The 18,302-nt window shown below is 54.0% G+C and overlaps 2 protein-coding genes across 4 annotated transcripts in view; one reads left to right on the top strand and one right to left on the bottom strand.

Annotated features, from left to right (window-relative positions):
• The window catches only part of Soga1 (suppressor of glucose, autophagy associated 1), a 66,303-nt gene extending 64,401 nt beyond the window's left edge, over positions 1-1,902 (bottom strand). The window contains exon 1 of the mRNA XM_041670210.1: positions 828-1,902. Within this exon, the coding sequence (XP_041526144.1) occupies positions 828-1,508 (681 nt within the window). The 5' untranslated portion in view covers positions 1,509-1,902. The remainder of the gene's footprint in view (positions 1-827) is intronic.
• Positions 1,903-8,714: 6,812 nt separating this feature from the next.
• Positions 8,715-17,855, top strand: Tldc2 (TBC/LysM-associated domain containing 2). Of its 3 annotated transcripts, none has more exons than XM_041670767.1 (6): positions 8,715-8,787; positions 9,971-10,135; positions 10,609-10,761; positions 13,155-13,250; positions 16,622-16,695; positions 17,718-17,855. In XM_041670767.1, the coding sequence occupies exons 1-6, from the start codon at positions 8,755-8,757 to the stop codon at positions 17,851-17,853; spliced, it is 657 nt and encodes a 218-aa protein (XP_041526701.1). In that variant the 5' UTR covers positions 8,715-8,754; the 3' UTR covers positions 17,854-17,855. The 3 variants fall into 3 exon arrangements, with proteins under 3 accessions (XP_041526701.1, XP_041526700.1, XP_041526702.1); XM_041670766.1 differs by having other exon boundaries at positions 10,591-10,761; XM_041670768.1 differs by lacking the exon at positions 16,622-16,695 and having other exon boundaries at positions 10,591-10,761; positions 17,718-17,842.
• Positions 17,856-18,302: the final 447 nt, after the last annotated feature.

The following is an 18,302-nucleotide window of genomic DNA, read 5'->3' as shown; positions in this document are numbered from 1 at the left end:
GGCAGGGCTATCCCCATAGCTGCCACTGTGTCACAGAACAGGCAGCCAGAGCATGGGCTGCACCTAGGTGCCCAGGCACAGCCGGTTGTTTTTCCCAGGCAGCTCTCCAGTCCCAAAGGGAATACCCCTATCCACGAGGGCAGCTTCCCTCCTCACACAGGGAACACGGGCCCTGTCTGCCCAAGTCTCTCTCAGAAGGGACAGAAGACAATATCCTGGGATTGAGGAAGTGGCCTCTGAACCAGTTCTCCCACGACATCATCCTCTCAGGCTGTGGGACCGTTAGACTGGGCGGAAGTGGACTCCAGCCAAGGGGATGTTCCCAGATGTCATGCTTTCAAACCGGTCCCGCCCCAAAAGGCAGGCGAGGACAGGCCTGCCGGGGAAGCCCTGGGTAAAAGACTTAGGATGGTATTCTGGCTCTCCTTGCCAGAGGATAGCCACGGTTTCCTTGGCAGCCAGACACACTAATGTTGGCCACAGAAAGGAGAGCCTGCTGACCTGGGTCGAGATCCCAGACTAAAGCAGAGGTCAGCAGAGACTGACTAACCCCCGCCCCCCAACACACTTACCGAGCATCCTCCACGGCAGTTTTACCGGGGGAGGAGAAATGGGGGTGCACATCGGGGCCCTTCAGTCGGTGTCTTATTCAAGATACCCCTCAGGAGAAGAGTAGCAAAAGGAGGTGGGGCACTCTCTCTCAGCTTATTCAGTATTAAAGCTGCCGGTTGTGGCCTCAGGGCCTCAGGCCCTGGGGCGCTTGAGCCAGGATGGTAAGGTCCTCCTCCCCCAAACCCTTCGACTCCCCTTTCCCGCTAGGTCCCCACCTTGAGATAGTCGTTCTCGGAGCGCAGCTCTTCCAGCTCCCGCACCAAGCCGCCGGGCCCGCAGTCCAACATCTCCTCGGTGAGGTCGGAGAAGGCGAGCGAGGCGCTGAGTGGCAGGCGACTGCTGCCCACCGACGATGCGGCCACCGACGGCTCATCCGGGGAGGTGGGCGGCCGCGGAGGCTGCTGCCCCGACGGCGCGGGCTGGGGTGGCTGCCCGGTGCGGGTCCCCGCCGGGCCACCCGCCGCAGACTCGGCGTCGCTGCTCAGCGCCAGCTCCAGGCCCAGCAGGCGCGCCTCCTCCGACGCGCAGTCCGACACCTCGGAGCTGCTGTCGGTGAGGCTGGGCGGCGGCGGCGGCGGGCGCGGCCCGGTACCCGGACGAGGGCGGCCCTTGGCGCGGACCCCCGTGCGCACCCCGGCCACTCGCGGCCCCGCGCCCCGGGCTCCGGGCGTCACCGCGCGCCCCTTCTTGTCTGGCCTCGCCGAGGACGCGGCACCACAGGCTGCAGCGGCGCCCGGGCCTGTGCCACGGCGGCCCTTGGCCAGAGACCAGCCGGCCACGTCCTTGGGCCGGGCTGGCGACGGCGCGCGGTGGCTCTTCTTCCTTTCCGTGGGGGGCGCGGGTGCAGGCGGGGGGCAGTTGCCCCGCGCCGATGACTCTCCCGCTGGCGCCTCCATCGCGGCCTCCCCGGCTCTCAGCGAGCGGCGCGCATGGCCCGGGAGCGGCCGGTCTGGGGGTCCCTGCGGCGGGTCCCGGATGCGCTCCCGCTGCTCAGGCCGCGACTGCGCTCCGGCCTCCTGCGTCCGGGGACTGCGCTCGGGCCCTGGCCCGCGCCGCGCGGCCTCTCCGCTACTTGGTGCTCGCAGCGCGCGGCCCGATCTCCTCCAGGCACCGCGACTCCGGCTCCGGCTCCGCCCGGTGCCCGCCCCCTCCGCCTCGCCGCGCCCTCGGAGCGAGCCCGGACCCCGGCTACCGCCTGATCGGCGATCGCCGCCTCGGACTCCCAGTCCGGCTGAGGCCAGGGCCCCGGCTCCGCCCGGCGCGGCCCGCCCCCCACGCAGCCCAGCCAGTTCCCCGCCCCGCCGCCTCGGCTCGGGGGCGCGCGGCTCGGCGAACAAAAGGCGGACGCGGCGGGAGCAGCGGGGAGGGACGCGGGCGGGGAACGAGGGAGGAATCCGCGAGGCAACAGCGACCCCCTCGAGGGTCAGGCAGGCCCGGGCAGCCGCGGCCTCGGCTCGCCCGGGCAGCTCCTGGCCACTGGCCGCTCCCCTGCGAGCTGGGGAATCGCACCCGGCCGTGGATCCTGAGAGTCTGGCGTCGCCGTGGGGGCCTCGTGGACGGCAGGCGATGATATTTCCCGGCAGAGGCCCCGCGGACCTCAAACGGCCGGAGCCAGCAGCATCCATGCACACCCAGCACCGCGCCGCGTGCCCCTTGCGGGTGCTGAGCCTGCGCGAACTCCGCCCCCTTTAGCTGGGCATGACAAACGATCCCATCCTATAGAACGGTAAACTGAAGCATGACCAGGCACGCGGTCGGCTCTTGGTCAGCGGAAGAAGGAACCAGGTTGGATGGAGCCCGAACCCCATGTCTCCAGAGTGTACTGGACTCTTCCTGCCTCTGCTGCCTGACCGCTGTCATAGTGACCCCGAGTGCATACTGAACTCTGCGTACCCTGACCGTCTGCAATCCCAAGCAGAGTCCTGCCTCCCCCACCCCAGTTTCAAGGTCTTTGCGATGAAACTTGAGGCTGTGCCTTATGGATGCCAGACCATTGGATGCTTGGGAGATGGAGGCAGATTCTGGGCCGAATGGAGGCTGGCATGGCCTGAAGACTGTGTCCCTGAGTCCTACAGACCCTAGTCCTGGTGGGCGTGGTTTCTTTCCTACCCGTGGTTTTTTGTTTTGTTTTTTTTTCTTAACCGAGTAGCTAACTTTTCAGGGTTCCTTATACTTTCTTCACCTCTGCCTTCCCCTACAGCCCTCACCATGTAGGAACTTCTCTCTGGTCGCATTTTCCGGAAAAAAAAAAAAAGCACGTGGATATACATTCCAATTGCTCTTTTATTATTATTATTAATGTGTGTGGCACACATGTGAAGGTCGGAGGACACCTTTCAGGACTTGATGCTCTCCATCCAACCAATCGATCTTCTCACAGTGACACCGACACTTCCAACAGCCACAGGGTCTGCTTCCTGCCCTTCAGTCTGGGTAGAAGACCTCTGAGACACGGCCTCTCTCTCACACTCCTGTGCTCTCTCTATTGCTCTTGTTCTTCATTCATCCTTGGTATCCAAGCGACATGTGGAGAGGAAGTTTCCGTCTCGTGAGACGGCCACGTGAAGGCGGTCCAGCCAACAACTCCAGCCCTAGTCCCCACTGGCCAGCCGACCTGAGAGCTGGCAGATGCTCCACAGGCAGCCCGCAGTCACCCAGTGAGGAGTGGAGCAGAAGGGGATTCTGTCACCAGCCCTGCCCAAACTGCAAAGCAAAGCACCCACAGTCAGGGCCATACAGTGTGGCAATGGCCTGGCTCGGGTCGTTTGACCACAGGCTGTCCTATTCCAACACCCTCTACAAACTGGTCGTCTGAAGCACCCAGTGGGTGCTGTAAAAATTGCTGGTCAAAGAAGAAGCATTCAGTGATAGCTTTACTGTCAGGTCGTTAGAAACAAAGGGGACAACGACCCCAGAGCTCTCCCATTCAAGCTGCTAAATTGACCAAGAGGGTGGAAAAAAATGGAAGCCAACTCCTGGAAGGCTTCCAAAATGAGGTGTCCCTTTCTAACTAAAGTGAAGGTTGTTTTCATCCTACAAATCATGAAAGAAATAAGCCACTGGTTAGGGGATGAGAGGGAAACCCCCCTGAATAGGGTTATCTGGGAACCCTCTCTGAGGAGGTGGCCTGTATGCCGAGTTAGCCAAAGGGCCTGGGAAGAGAATCTGGGGCAGACTGAAGAACAAGGGCAAAGTCCCTGGAGGAGGAGAAAGTGTGACAGATGCTGGGGAGGGGTGGTTAGTGTGGCTGGAGCCCCCTGGAGACAAGGAAGGAAAAGACAGAGTGGAAAGCAGGAAGCAGGCAGACATAGGCAGGGGATTATCACTGATGCAGAGACAAACACTGGAAACTTGCAAGCAGGAAGTCACACCATCTAGTTATGTCCGGAAGTAGGTCCCTTCGCTGACAAGTCCAGATGCTGGCTCTGGGAGCTAAGGGAGCTCGGATGCATCTAGAAGCCATGGAGAAAGGATCGTTCTGTTTGAAGAACCAGTCACTCTTGGCTGCAAGAGAGGACTCGGAGAAGTGATGTCAAGTTCTCTCCCCATCACTATCTAGAGAACAAATGACAGCACCATTTGCTTTAGCAGGACAGAGGCCGGGAGGTGTCAGAAGGCAAGAGAGACTCAGTCCATAGGACATGGTGGGTTTGAAGCATCTGTGGAGATGTCCAAATAGAGACCCAGAAAAGCAGTGGCACAGGCATGCGAGGCCATGCCAGCAACAAGATCTGGAGGAGTCAAGAAAATATTCACTTTGGAGAGCTGGAGATGTTGCTCAGTTGGTGGCATGTTCGTTTAGCATGCACAGGGCTCTGGCTTCCATCTCCAGCATCACATAAAACCAGCCGTGGTGGTCCATGCCTCTGTAATCCCAGAACTCAGAAGGTGGAGGCAAGAGGACCAGAGTTTCAACGTCATCATAGGCTACATAGTGTGTCTGAGGCCAGATTGGGCTACAATGAGACCCTGTCTCAATAAAAGAAAAGATTCACTTTGAAACTGGAGAAAGTTACTCAGGGACAGGGTCTGGGGAGAGGAAAGCTGGTCCAGAACCAGAAAGTTAAGCATTTCTGGCTCAAGAAAACAGTTAAAAGAAGAGAAAGTGGTCCCTGCCAAAGCCAAGGAGTCGGGCAGGTTGAGAGGAGGCGGCTGGGGCCTCACAGTGTAGAGGTGTGGGGACAGAGCCACAGGACATGGCAGAGTGAGGAGAGGTAGAGTGTAGGGGAAGTGGCATGCTCACGGGAGACCACAGGATCAGCAAAGAAGAGGAAGCAGAGTCAGGAGAGTAGAGGGAGCCAGCTTGGCTTCAGAAGGGCACACCCTCCACTAACCCTTAGGAAGGCAGAGGAAGATGGGCCAACCAGCAGAAGACATCAGCTGGGGGTCAGGGTTGAGGAGGATGAAATCTGGATGCAAAAGTGACCTCAGGCCGGGCGATGGTGGCGCACGCCTTTAATCCCAGCACTCGGGAGGCAGAGGCAGGTGGATCTCTGTGAGTTCGAGACCAGCCTGGTCTAGAGAGCTAGTTCCAGGACAGGCTCCAAAGCCACAGAGAAACCCTGTCTCGAAAAACCAAAAAAAAAAAAAAAGTGACCTCAGAAACTGGAAACTGACTTCCCAGTGTGCCGGCGGGAGTTGTCACATTGGCTCCACACCCAGCTGGGCGTCAGAGAATAGCCGGGTGGCCTGGTGAACACAAGTGTGTTCTCTTGGTCCTCTCTCTCTCTCCTCCCCCCCTTTCTCTTATGTTGCTAAAATCATACTGAATTTTAGATTCTGCTCTTATCAGAGTAGAGAAAACATTCCCTCACATTCCGAAACCCTTTGCAAGCCTGTTTTCAGAACTGAAAATAATCCCCAAGAGAGGGAGCTCCACGCCCATTCACCTTTCCCCTCTACTGTATACTTAAACTCTTCCTGGAGGTGCTAAACACATACGATTCCCACATTTAGGAGGTGAAGGCAGGTGGACCAAGAATTCGAGGCAGGCGCTGGAGAGATGGCTCACGCTTGTTGCTTGTGACTCAGGTTCAGTTTCCTGTACACACTTGGTGACTCACAGCTATTTGTAACTCTAGGCCCAAGGGATCCGATACCCACTTCTGACCTCCTGGGCATCAGGCACAAATACGGTGAAGGTACAGACAAGCAGGCAAATACTCATACCTATGCAATAAAATTAATATCCCCCCCCCCCCATACACACAAAATCTCAAGGCATTACAGTGAATGCTAGGTCGGCCTTGGCTATGGAGCAAAATCCTCTCTTGAAAAAGATCTGGGGACATAGATCAATTATAGGATGCTTGCCCAGCATGCTAAGGCCCTGGGTTCAATTTTCTGCACAAGACAAAAGTCATTCCTGGGGGTGAAGGTTGTGTTCTGAAAGGAGCTGAGCAAGGTCTGGTGAAGGAGAAAGGTGAAGGGGCTGCAGGGATTTGACAGTGGCATCTCTTAAGGGGCTGTGACCCGGCAAGGGACAGTCCTGTTCAATGACACACTGAATCTTCCTGACATGAGGATGGGGCAGCCAGGCAAACACGTTGGTCAGTCATAGAGCTTGGTGCTCAGGTGTTAAATGTGGGAGGAAAGGGGGACTACAAAAGGCAATGGGGGAGGCAGAAGAGGAGATCTCTGTGAGTTCGAGGCCAGCCTGGTCAACAGAGTGAGTTCCAGGACAGCCAGGGCTACATAGCGAGACCCTGTCTCAAAAAAACAAAAATGAAAAAAAAGAAAGAAACAGGGTGAAGGGAGGAGGAAGTGCCAGGCCTGTGACCATGCGCTGTTTACAGCTCAAACACCCATTGCAACAGCCATGTTTGAGGTAACAACAGGGCCCTTCACTTTCCTGTTTTCCCTATAATACAGGTCCTTAGCACGTCACACTTCCTGGAGGGAATGAGGCCCAAGTCACCTGATGGCCAACAGGACAGTCTTCTAGCAGTGTGCCCACTGTGTGCCAGACACTGTGTGGGCTTCCTGTGAGACACCTTGCCAAATGTCCCCAGGTCAAATGTACCCCAGGCCAAAGAGGAAAGTTCTTATCCCGCCTGGGAAGGAATCACCTACAGCTTGGGGTGATTCGTGGGGAACCCTCAGGATAGCCCTTTCTTGTGTCAAGTGCATGTCACAGATTCTAACCTCAATTTAGAGGACTGACCTCCTTGGCAGGCATCAGGCAACCAGTAGTATTTAGGAGCCAGTGAGAAGGAGGTTGGAGACACAAAATCTGGTATCTTCTCCCCCTCTTTCAGCTGATGGTGATGGAGCTTGGGACCCACGGAGTCGTCAAGGTCTTGTTAGTGTGTTTGTGCGATTTGAGTTTCTGATGTACGGTAATCATTGGCACCTTCTCAGTTGGAACTGCCTGCCATGGGGCCAGGGCCTGCTGCCTTGGGGCAGGTATAAGAAGTAGGGAGAAGGGCTAGAGCCAGGGCCAGTCAGAGACACCAGTCACACAGAGAGGACAGGAGTTGGGACTAGAGTCACCGTGTCCAGACAGCAAGGTAGATAGGTCATTTTGAGTGTGACCTTCTCTTTGAGGGACTGGGGAGACCATCGGAGGGTCATCAGGGATTGTTGGGGTGAGTACCTTCAGCCACCCTCTTCCCCAGCTCCTGGTTTCCCTTCCCCCACTGTGCCTCACCTTATTTGATTGAGGATCCCAAGTGGAGGCCAAGTGGCCTCTTGCCAGGGAGTGGACACTGGATTTCTCCGAGAGGCAGGTGTAATAAATACTGGCATTTATCCAGATGCATCAAACATCAGGTGCTATGGGTTCCCACACAGAACTCAGCACAGAAGAGGGAGGATGGAGGCTCAGCATCCTGATTCTCAGGGCATTATCTTCATCCTCACGAGATAGATGCTTGTGTGCTTACAAATGAGGAGTGTGTGGGAAAACCTGCCCAAGGTTGCTTAACTCAATAAGGGGTAAATCTCTCTTTCTCTCCCTCCCTCCCTCTTCCTCTCCCTTGCCCCCCCTCCAATCTCTTCTCTTCCTCTCCCCATTTTCCCAGGTCCTTATGCACACTGGGAGTAAGCTACCCTGGAAGGGAGGGACCTGTGTTGGGTTGAGAGTGGAGGTATGTGGGAGGGTTGTGATTCGCCACTACCCCTGAGCTATGGTCTGTGCTCTTTTTCTCCCCCTCCCTTCCATCCCTTCCCTTCCTTCATTTCCTTTTCTCCTTCCTTCCTCCCTTCCTCCCCCCTTTCCCTTTCTTTCTCTTTATCCTAGAAATTGGATTCAGGGCCTCATGCAGGCTAGACAGCCCCTACTGCTGAGCCACACCCTTGGGAAAACCGTGGCTCTTTTGTCCCGGCATGCCCCTTCAGGCTTTTGCTACACACAGCAGCTCCTTGGCTTTGAGAGGACATGAATTGCTGCCTGCCAGTCCTGGAAAGCCTTCTGAGGTTTCTGGTCCAGTGAGTTAAACGTTATATAGCGGGGCAGTGAGGTGGCTCTGTGGGTGAGCATGCTTACCATGCAAGCCTGTTGACCCGAGTTCAAAGGTGGAAGGCGGAAGGTGACTTCCGGTAGTTTCCCTCTGGCCTTGGTTGGTTTTTTTTTTTTCAAGACAGAGTCTCCTTGTGTAGCCCTGGCTGACCTGAAACTCTATATGAAGACCATGCTGGCCTTGAACTCACAGAGCTCTATCTGCTTCTGCCTCCCAAGTGCTGGCATTAAATGTGTGCACCACTGCTCCTCGCTTGATAATTTTTAAATATTACGTACTGGGAAATTGAGGCTTGGGGTGCAAATGATTTTATTTTCAGCTGCTCATGGAATTGGGGTCCTGGATCCCTAGTCTGGGCCATAGGTATCCAAGGAAAAACATCAGTGTGTCTAGGCTAGACCATTAGAAAAGAAACTGAAGTGGCCCCTAATTCACAACTGGAATTTACTGTGTACAACTCCCATGTGGTTGATGCTCATGAGACCTTGAATGTCGAGTGGCTCACAGACCCACCCAGGGGCCATTTGGTCTGGGGCTCACAGGTGAGCGGGAGCAAAGGGCAGCTGAGTAGGCATGGAGCCAGAGGGGAGTGCCCAGGCACCTCCTCATCACTGGCTTTGCCTCGCAGCATTTCCTCCCTCAGGGCTAAGGACCGGCCCCTGTCCTGGGCTGTGACAGGAGAATGAAAAGCCGAAGATGGCGGTACACTCAGCTGGTAAGGGCTCCGCTCAGGCTGGGGGTTCACTTGGGAAGGGGGTGGAATCTCCAAGCAGGGAGGGGCACGGGCGAGGGTGAAGATGTGTGTGTGTGTTTGTGTGTGTGTGTGTGTGTGTGTGTGTGTTTGTTTACTTCACTCAAGTCCTTCCCAGCTGGCTGGGGCTTTAAAACAAGGGCTGACTTAGGACCTGGAGTAACCCTAAGGTCCTGATACACCCCCCCAAGGGGACAGACCACTGTTGTTGTCCCTTTGGGGAGACTATTCCACAGTGAGGATCTCTGCAGGTGTGAACCTGAGTAATGGAGGGGGTAAGGAGGGGGCGTACTAGTATTCCTTCCCAGATGGGTGTCTCCTTCTATGATGGACCTTATGTTATTGTGTTCAGGCCTGCTCACATGTGTGAGCACACACACTCAAACACGCCATGGTAAAGTCTGGAAGCTCAGCTAATTGAATGAGAATGACAACACTAGCATCCGTGCCCACTGATACCCACGCGTGTGTATATAACCCCAGCTCACTCAAAGCGCACTGACAGTCAGCACGCCAAGCTGCCCACACACGTACCTCTATTTCAAGCAACATACAACTCCTGTGGGCGAACACACACTCTGCAGGGAGCCAAGAGACTGCACATATCTCTTCACTGACTGAAAGTGAGTCCCAGAGCTTCCCCATATGATATAGAAGTCAGTGGTACCTTCTCAGGGTACAGGGAGAATTCAGAGAGACCCCTCACAGCAGGCTCATCACACAGGCCTGGGCACAGAGTTCTGGACCTTGGTGCTAGCGTCTGCCCTTCTTGTGATTGATTGTTTCAGCCACTACTTCACATCCAAACACACACAGCTGCAGTAGACCAGACTCCTACCTGCCCTTCTGCCCTCTTCCAGGCTTAGTTTGGAGCCTGGTGCGAGAGCAAACTGGCAACAGATGGTGGTGCCCATCTGAGAGGTGCTGTGAAGGGCCTTTGCCCACCCCCTTCCTTCATTAGCAGTAGCCAGTCAGGAGGAAGCAGGTTGGAAGCAGGGACAGAGTCTTGCTTGTGGTGGGTGCTTCCCCACTCTGCTGGGCTGGGCTGGCAGCGGTCTGGACAGGGGCCAAGGCAGCCCTGACTTTTGAGCCCAGGATCTGGTGACAGCTGGTACCCCTGTGTCCTTCAATCTTTATATCTTTACAGCCCACCCAGGTGGAGGACACCCTGTCTGGGGAGGAGGGCCAGGAGGAGGAAGAGGAGGAAGAAAAGAAAGAGGAGGAGGCAGTCCCAGCCCCGGCTCCTCAGGACCCTGTGGAGCCTCAGCTGACAGAAGCCAGCCGGGTCCTGGGCGCCTCAGAGATTAGGCAGGTTCGAGCACATTCTATGTAGTAGGACTTCAGCCCTATCCTAGCCACACCCAGGGGTGATAGTGTCACAACTACAATGTCCCCAGCTCCGGGTCACCCGGAATCAATCATGCTTTCTCCCTGGACTTCCTGTCCTCTCTAGTCACAACAAGTGCCACCCTTCTCACTGGGCAGAGCTGGGGAACGTAGCAGGGGTGACGTGGGTCCTGGGGGCTAAAGCCAGACTGGGGTGGAGCAGACACATGGCGGAGTACCAGTGACCAAGGCAAGTTCCCCGAGGTCTGCCCTGGGTTGGAATCCTGGCTCTGCCATCTACTCTCCATCTCCCTGAACCTCAGTTTTCTCATCTATGAAATGGGAACAAAGGCTAGCTAATGGCTATGGGGCCTCTGGACAGAGTAAAAGGCTGCGAGGTGGGAGGAGGGAGGAAAGATGGAGGCAGTCCCTTCCACTCAGTTCCAGCTCTGCCTCCAGCTCGGTCTCCACTTACCCCCAAGAGTCGCTGGCCGCCTCTGGAGTCTGGTCTTCTGCACATCAAAGGACGGCTTCAGTCTGCGGAGACTGTACCGCCAGATGGAGGGTCACAGTGGACCAGTCCTGCTGGTGTTGAGAGACCAGGATGGGCAGGTGAGCTGGGTCAGGGCACGGGGGCTCCCAACCAGACAAGTGGGTACTGCCTGGGGCAGAGTGAGAAGCACAAAACAGAGATGACAGATTCTATCACCGCTCAGGAACACTGATGGTGGCACAGAGACCTGACCCACTTCAGGCCCTCATTTTCTCATTCGTCTATCTGAAGCCACTTCTGCGTGCCAGGTTAGGTGATGTGGAAGAGTGAGATCAAGCCAGAAATGATGAAGAAGGCTTAGAGTTAATGGTCTGATTTCCTGTGTGGGGGTGGAGAGGGTGTGAGGTGAGGAGGAGCTAGAGGGGGGCATTGAACAACCAACCACTGAGGCCATGTAAAACTGCATCCTTATGTTTGCAAGCACAAGACCATGGCTGGGCTGCTTTGATTTATTCTGTCTCACTAAAACACAAACTGGCTCAGAACCCTATGTGTAGCCTAGGCTGACCTTGAACTCCAGATGCTCCTGCCTCAGTCTCCTCAGTGCTGAGTACAGGCAGATGTCACCACCTCTGGATCTTGCAAAGGCTGAGCAGACGATCTACATCTAAATGATGGAGGCATATTTTGAAAATATCCCCAGCTGATTGGAGGAAGCCAGAGGGGACGGCCAAGGCTACACGCCAAAAGAGGAACTTTGATAGCTCTGCCTGAAGTTCACGTGGCCACTCCAACAATAGAATTTCTGGCAGGTTCTCCATGCAGAAAGTGGGAGGAACTGAGAGCTGGTTTCAAATGCTCTACTACAGAAGGAACATACCAGAGTTGGAAGAGGTCTCAAGGGTCCCAACCACCTAGACAGGAGTCTGCCTGGGAAGACTTTGTGCTCGAGAGCCAAGAAACTTGCCCTGTTCCGACAGGGTCTCTTCTGTGGTAGAGCACTATGTATTATAAGAAATTTCTCCTAGCACTAGGCCTAAAGCTGCACCCCACCGCCCCCATGTAACACTATGATAGTCCACACCCCAACCCCAGGAGCCGTCCCACAAAAGATGTCAACCAGACACATAGCAGGCAGGTGAGAGGCAAGATGCAAAACTACAGCTATAAAACGCGTGGTTTTCTCTTTAAAGCCAGAAGTGAGGTACATTCTTGAGCTGATCGGGAACAAATGAAGATACAACGACACAAATAGACAATACCAAGATTATAGTTCATTCTCTTGGGTGTGATAATGGCACTGGGGTTATATGAGAGTCAGCCCCTTTCTTGGGAGCTGGTGCATTAGGAACGAATGTCATGGTATCACAGTCAAGTGGGCCTAAGAAACTAAAGCCAGTATGTGAACTAGAGCAAATTCCCTGTTTGCTCAAAGTCAGAAGGAATCTATACTTGTTTTGAACTTTAAAAGGTGGTTTTTTTTCGGTGGTACAGGGTTTCCCCCTTGTACCTTGCACAGGCCAGGCAGACGCTCTACCAACAGAGCCCCAGCCCCAGCCCTTCGCTCTTCCGTACATTTGAAGCTGGTGCAGAAAGTGAGAGGGAAGAGTTTGTGTGGGGTGTAGGGGTATAGGAAAGCCTGTGCACCGGCACTGGGCAGGTGCGAGGAGGAAGCGACAGAAGTCAGCTCGGCGAGGAAGAGGGGGATTTGACTAAGGCTTACCTCATTTTCTTTCTGCTTGTGTATGATTGCAGCTCTTTGAGAGGCATTGCTTGTATGAAATAAGTATATTTGGGGCTGAGGTGGTAATGGTTTGGTCAGGAAAGTATTTGCCGTGCAAGCGTGAGGACTTGAGTTCAATTCCCAGCTGTCATGTAGAAAGCTGGGTGTGGCAGGATATGTTTGTAACCCCAGCACTAGGAGGCAGACACAGAGGAGCCTGGCGCTTGCCGGACTGCCAGTCTCAATGGTCAGTTCCAGATGTGGTGAAAGCCTGTGGAAGGCAGCAGAGGAGGAGAGACCTTATCGGCCGCTGGCTTCTCATATGCATGGGAAAGTGTCGTGTGTGTGTGTGTGTGTGTGTGTGTGTGTGTGTGTATACACCTATGCACACACATGAACATAGTCACATTCATACAACATGGACATACTTTCTTAAAGGGTAAACTGGACATGGCACATGGCTGTGAAGGCTCTCATGGGGTTAAGTTCTAGGTCAGACTTGGTTACACAGCATGAGCCTGAAGAGGAAAAGATAGAGAGACAGACGGACAGACAGACACACATGGGGGGATGTAACAAAGAGTCAGAACAACTTAGGGGAGGCCACCAGCATGGATTCTTCCTGTGGAGTGTGGGAAAGAGGGCAGGCTGGTGGCCTTGGAGATGCCCTGTCCCCAGCTTTCCACTCAGCTCCCCCTGGAGTCCTGGAGACTGGGGGTGCATTTTCAAGCCCCGTGAAGGTGGCTGGTGGAACCCAGTTCCTTTCTTGTGCTTTTCTCTGCTTTCCAGATGTTTGGTGCCTTCTCCTCCTCAGCTATCCGACTCAGCAAAGGCTTCTACGGTACTGGCGAGACATTTCTCTTCTCCTTCGCCCCACAGCTAAAGGTGAGGTTCCCACCTTCTGTCACAGAGGAAGGCTACAACAGGTCACAGCCCTGGGGATCCCAGAGGCCCCCAGCTTCAGTCCCTGAGTGGGGTTGCCTCCTGTCCACTCCTCCACAGGGCAATGGTGGGCATGGAAGTGCCCTCAGCTGCCCATCAAGATCTCCAGGAGTCATGAGCTGAGCGAGGGAGGCTAGAGAGGACAAGATGGGTTTGAGTGCAGGTAGGACCTGAGGTGTGGGAGGAGGAGGATGCTTCTAATGGCTTCTTGTGAGGTCTGCACATGAAGGCTGGAGGAGAGAGGAGTCGCACAGTCCCTGTGTGTGGGAAAGGGGAGCCCCAGAGAGCATGCCAGTCTGGCAGTGGCAGGAAGAGGCCATCTCTGCCTGTCCTTTTCTAAGAAGGATAAGGCTCTCCCTTGGCCAGGCTTGTACCAGAGCAGCCAGTGTTCTCAGACCCAGCTCTTGGCAGGCCCCATTCACAGGAAACAATGAGAAAGGGGTAGGACGGAGCGAAAATACGAAATGGACCACAGAGCCTAGAGTGGGCCTGAGGCCAGCGAAGCCAGAGGGAATGAAGGGTGAGCAAAGGCGCAGTCATGGAGGAGGGGTCTCCTTGAGGTCAAACACTTGGAGCAGTGACAGCAAATGAACAATGTGTAGGACAACAGGAAGGAGTGGGTAGAGGGGGAGGGCCATCTGAGATGAACTGGAGGGGCTCCTTGCACTCCTTGCTAGGGACAAGTGCCAGATGTGACCATGAAGACAGCAGCTGGAGATGGATGGACGGACCATGAAGTTCACTGGGGAACTGGAACTGGGAAAGAATGGGGAGAGTGATTCAGTGCTCGGGTCCCATATGATCAGTGACAGGCACAGGTGTCTGGAGCCTCAGAGGGCACAAGCCGCAGGAGAGTTGGGGCTTTTGGAGAGGGGAGACAGAGTCCTAAGCTTCTTCCATATAAACCTTTTCTGTCATTGGGTTGCTGACCGACTGAAGCCGCCGAGTGTTGTGCGACAGGCAGAGCACACAGCCTTTACCGTAAGTAGACATGAGAGTAACTCACGGGTCTGCATTTACCACCTCACAAAATGGCACATTCAGTCGTAGGAAAAAAATCCATAGCTGACTGGTGGTGGTGCACACCTTTATCCCAGAACTCAGGAGGCAGAGGCAGGTGGATCTCTGTGAGTTCAAGGTCAGGGTGGTCTACAGAGTGAGTTCCAGGACAGTCAGGGTTACATGGAGAAACACTGTCAGGGGAACAAATCCCACATGGGTCCACTGTTATCATTGTCCCATCTTACAGATGAAGGAGCCGAGGCACAGAGAGGTTGAGTAACCCACCTAACTCAGTCTGTGGTGAAGGGAGATGTGGACCCCAGACCCAGCGTGTGAATTCAGGCAGGGCACTCTGGAGACAGAGGATGTAGGAACCACAGAGGTGGACAGGGTCGGAGTGTGAGGCAGACCATGTATTTGCTTAGTGTGTCCTTGAAGAACTATTTGTTCACACTTTGGCGGATGGAGAACTAGTTCTGGATGTTTTTGTTTGCTATTAGAGGTGTCCCCTCCAGTGCACAGACACCCGCAAGTACACTCTGCCACACAGTCTCACACCAAGATGGTCACAGGGGTGTGGATGGCCTTGCTAGTGACAAAAAGCATTTGCCCTCTTGCTCAGCCTCCATCAACTGTAGCCACCTCCCCTTCCTGGGAGAGAAGCAAAGGGGTCAGCGATGCCGGGTCACCAAGACTGCAGGCTGATCCTCACCACCTTCCTGTGGCACATCCTAGGACCTCAAAGCTCTGGATTCTTCTTGTGCCAACTGTTGGAGCCTCCTGCTGGTTCCTGTCATCAGAGCCAGGGATTCGGGTGTCTTTGATGACTACCCTTGTTTCCTCTGTGGCTCTTCTCAGGCCATCCTTCGTCCCTCTGCACAGTGCTTTTCTCGCTAGTGTTCCTAACACAGCACTTCTCTTATTTATCTGTCTCCTCCTGAAATGTCGTATGAAGCAGATGTTTTGTTCATTATGCCCTCTGTTCTACCCAATGCCTAACTGTGCCTGCTGTGTAAGTGCTGAAATCCATTATTTTCAAGGGATCACCGTTCCCCAGCCTGTAAGAATCCCATACATTGAAAACCTTAATCCTTGTCTGTGCCTGGCCTGGTGCCCTTCACAAATTCCCAGTGCTTGTACTGCTGTTCAAGCAACACAACCAACTTTGTCTTAGTTTCTTCTGTAGCAATGCTTATCTTGCTCTTTTAAATTAGGACGTGTCCTTGGAGAAAGCAGAGAAAGTGTTGGGAGCATGTCTTCTCTGGTCACTTGTTCACTTTATCTCATTCCTTCCCAGCTTGGTCCTTTATCTTTCTATTCCTCGGGGGCTTTGGGGTTGCTCCTAGCCTTTGAGGCTTCTAATTACAGGAAGCAATATACTATACTTTTGGGGCCCTTTAGAAGCCTTTCTATTGCCTAATTTGGCTCTTAAATATTCACTCGTTTATTTCAGGAGTTTAGCAGGGCAACTGGCAGTTCTCCGGGAGTTTACCTTGTAGAGGGGTGAATAGGGGTAAGTTTCCTACAGGAATGGAGCTGTCTCAGAGTGGGTAGATGCCAAGGAAAATCAAACAGGGGCTCTTTGTGATGACATTCAGACTGCAGGGCAAGAATTGACTCTTGAGGACAGGGTTGTGGGGAGCTGTGGCAGAGGGGTCTGAGAGTAGGAAGGCCCTAAGGCAGGAGCACCTTCGCACTCTGGTGAACAGAGAGGTCAGTGTGGTTCAGGTGTGGTCTGTGAGAGAAGAGGGTATGGAGAAAAGAAAAGGGATGGGGGGCACTCTGGCTGGAGAACTGGTTGTTTCCTTCACAGTGGAGCATCAGAAAGCTGTAGGTAGCAGACTCACAGAGTGATTTAGGTTTGGGATGGGCCATTCAGGTCACTATAGAGAGGACTGGGGGACAGTATATGGTGTGAGACAAGACCAACAGGAGGCTGCGACCCAGAGGGTTGGACAGAGAAGTCACAGGAGGTCACAGTGAGTCTTACTGACCTGCAGGTCACAAGATAGGTTGGCTGGGAGGCAGTTCCACCCCAACTCCAGGCCTGGCCTTTTCTCTTTCCATCTTTGAAAGCAGGAAGCCTCAAAGATTTTTTTTTTTTTTCCTAGCATGAAGGAGCTGCTAGGATGTAGAGGATTCAAGACAGACGGCCTAAGGAAACTAAACTCTTAAGGCCGGGAGCCCAGTCCTTCCTGGGAATCCCTGGGCCCAGAAGCTCCCGGTTCCTGCACAACACTGCCACCACGTGGCTTGGAGTCAGACTGCAAAGGCAGCACTCAAAAGTGACCCAGCCTTTCTTTTTCACCCAGGTCTTTAAGTGGACAGGAAGTAACTCTTTCTTCGTGAAGGGAGACCTGGACTCACTGATGATGGGCAGTGGAAGGTGTGTGTCTCTGTCACCCTACATCTTGGGGCGGCCTGTTTTCCTCTCCTTAGGGGGCTGCGGGTGGAGCAAGCAGGCTGAATCTTTCAGGCCGACTTCAGTGCCCTATAGCGTCAGGCCCTTGGCCCATCCCAGTGGCTCACATGCAACTAACCCTCCTCTAAGTCAAGCGAGGAGCATGGACCAACTAGTTAGTGCCATCTTAGCCTGAACCGACTCTGGGAATGTCCACATGGATGAAGTTATAGTCATGCAATGGGAAAGCCCCAGATTTCTGAGTCCCATGGGACATGGCTTGTTAGAAGACGTGCATCTAGCTAAGAATACAGCCTGTCTATCTGTGGAGGTGAGCGGGAGCGAGTTAGGAACAGAAACGGGGTAGCTTCACCTTGTTGTGACCTCCATACTGAAGCACACTAACGTGTGCTTTCCCCAGTTAGCACAGCTCCATGGAGAGGCAGCGGGGCACACCAGCCATTGTTGATTCCCAATTCACTTCCTGCTTCCAGCCTAGGTTTTCTGTCAAATTTGAGGATTAGAATGCTCTAAAACAGGGTTGAGGTGATGACTGCACCACTGTCTATACTTAAAATAATGGATTGTTTAAAAAATGCTCTGGATGCAAGAGTACAACACGAGGAGACCCAACCCTGGATAAATTTGTATAGGGATGAGAACAGCTATGATGGGGATACACCGGTAATGCGGCTAAGGCTGACGATGGCAGTTATAGGCTACACCTGTGCGAGTTCCTTTTCTGGTGTGTGCGTGTGTCTGAAGAAGACATCAGGTGTGTCCCATGGTCCACCTCCACCATATCTTCGGAGATCTCCCACTGACTAGCTAGACTGGCTGGCCAGCACCTCTGGGATCCATCTGCCTTTGTTCTCCCTGTACTGGGGCTGCGGATGGAGTGTGACCTGCCTAGCCTTTTATGTTAGTGCTGGAGGCAGCTTCATGCTTATGTAGCAGACAGTGTACCAACTGAGCCATCTCTACGGCCCATTTCCTCTTCTCTTTAGTGGCCAGTTTGGGCTGTGGCTGGATGGAGACTTGTACCGTGGGGGAAGTTACCCCTGTGCCACCTTCAACAATGAAGTGCTGGCCCGGCAGGAGCAATTCTGCATCGAGGAGCTGGAGGCCTGGGTTCTGAGCTGACACCTCCCTGGATCAGGGATACTCAGGTCACTTTTGGATGCTGCCCAGGTCTTGCTACACAGGGCAGCCATTCTGCCTGACTCAGGATGGTGAAGAACCCTCATGTGGACTGTGGCTCTCACCCAGCCTCCTTATGGCCTGAAAACCCAGGGCAGGAACAGCGGAGCTGATGTGAAGGTGTGAAAGACACTCTTGCTGAAGAAGCACGACATCTGTCTTTATAGGATTTGACAATTTCTAGAGAACTCAGAAGACCAAAAAACAAACAAAAACCAACAAAAAACAAAACAAAATAACAACAAAAACCTGCACTGCCACATTTCCATATCCTTCCAAACAAGTCAGGTGTGTACACACATGCACACACACAAACACACACATTTCTATTTTGTATGTTTTCGAGATTACTTTTACTTGAAGAATGCTCTCAAGCCTCCGAAACCTGGGCT

This window comes from Microtus oregoni, unplaced genomic scaffold, assembly GCF_018167655.1.
Source record: "Microtus oregoni isolate MIOR12 unplaced genomic scaffold, Mior012 000020F_ref0000438, whole genome shotgun sequence".
NCBI lineage: Eukaryota > Metazoa > Chordata > Mammalia > Rodentia > Cricetidae > Microtus > Microtus oregoni.
This window is presented reverse-complemented; position numbering and strand designations above follow the sequence as displayed.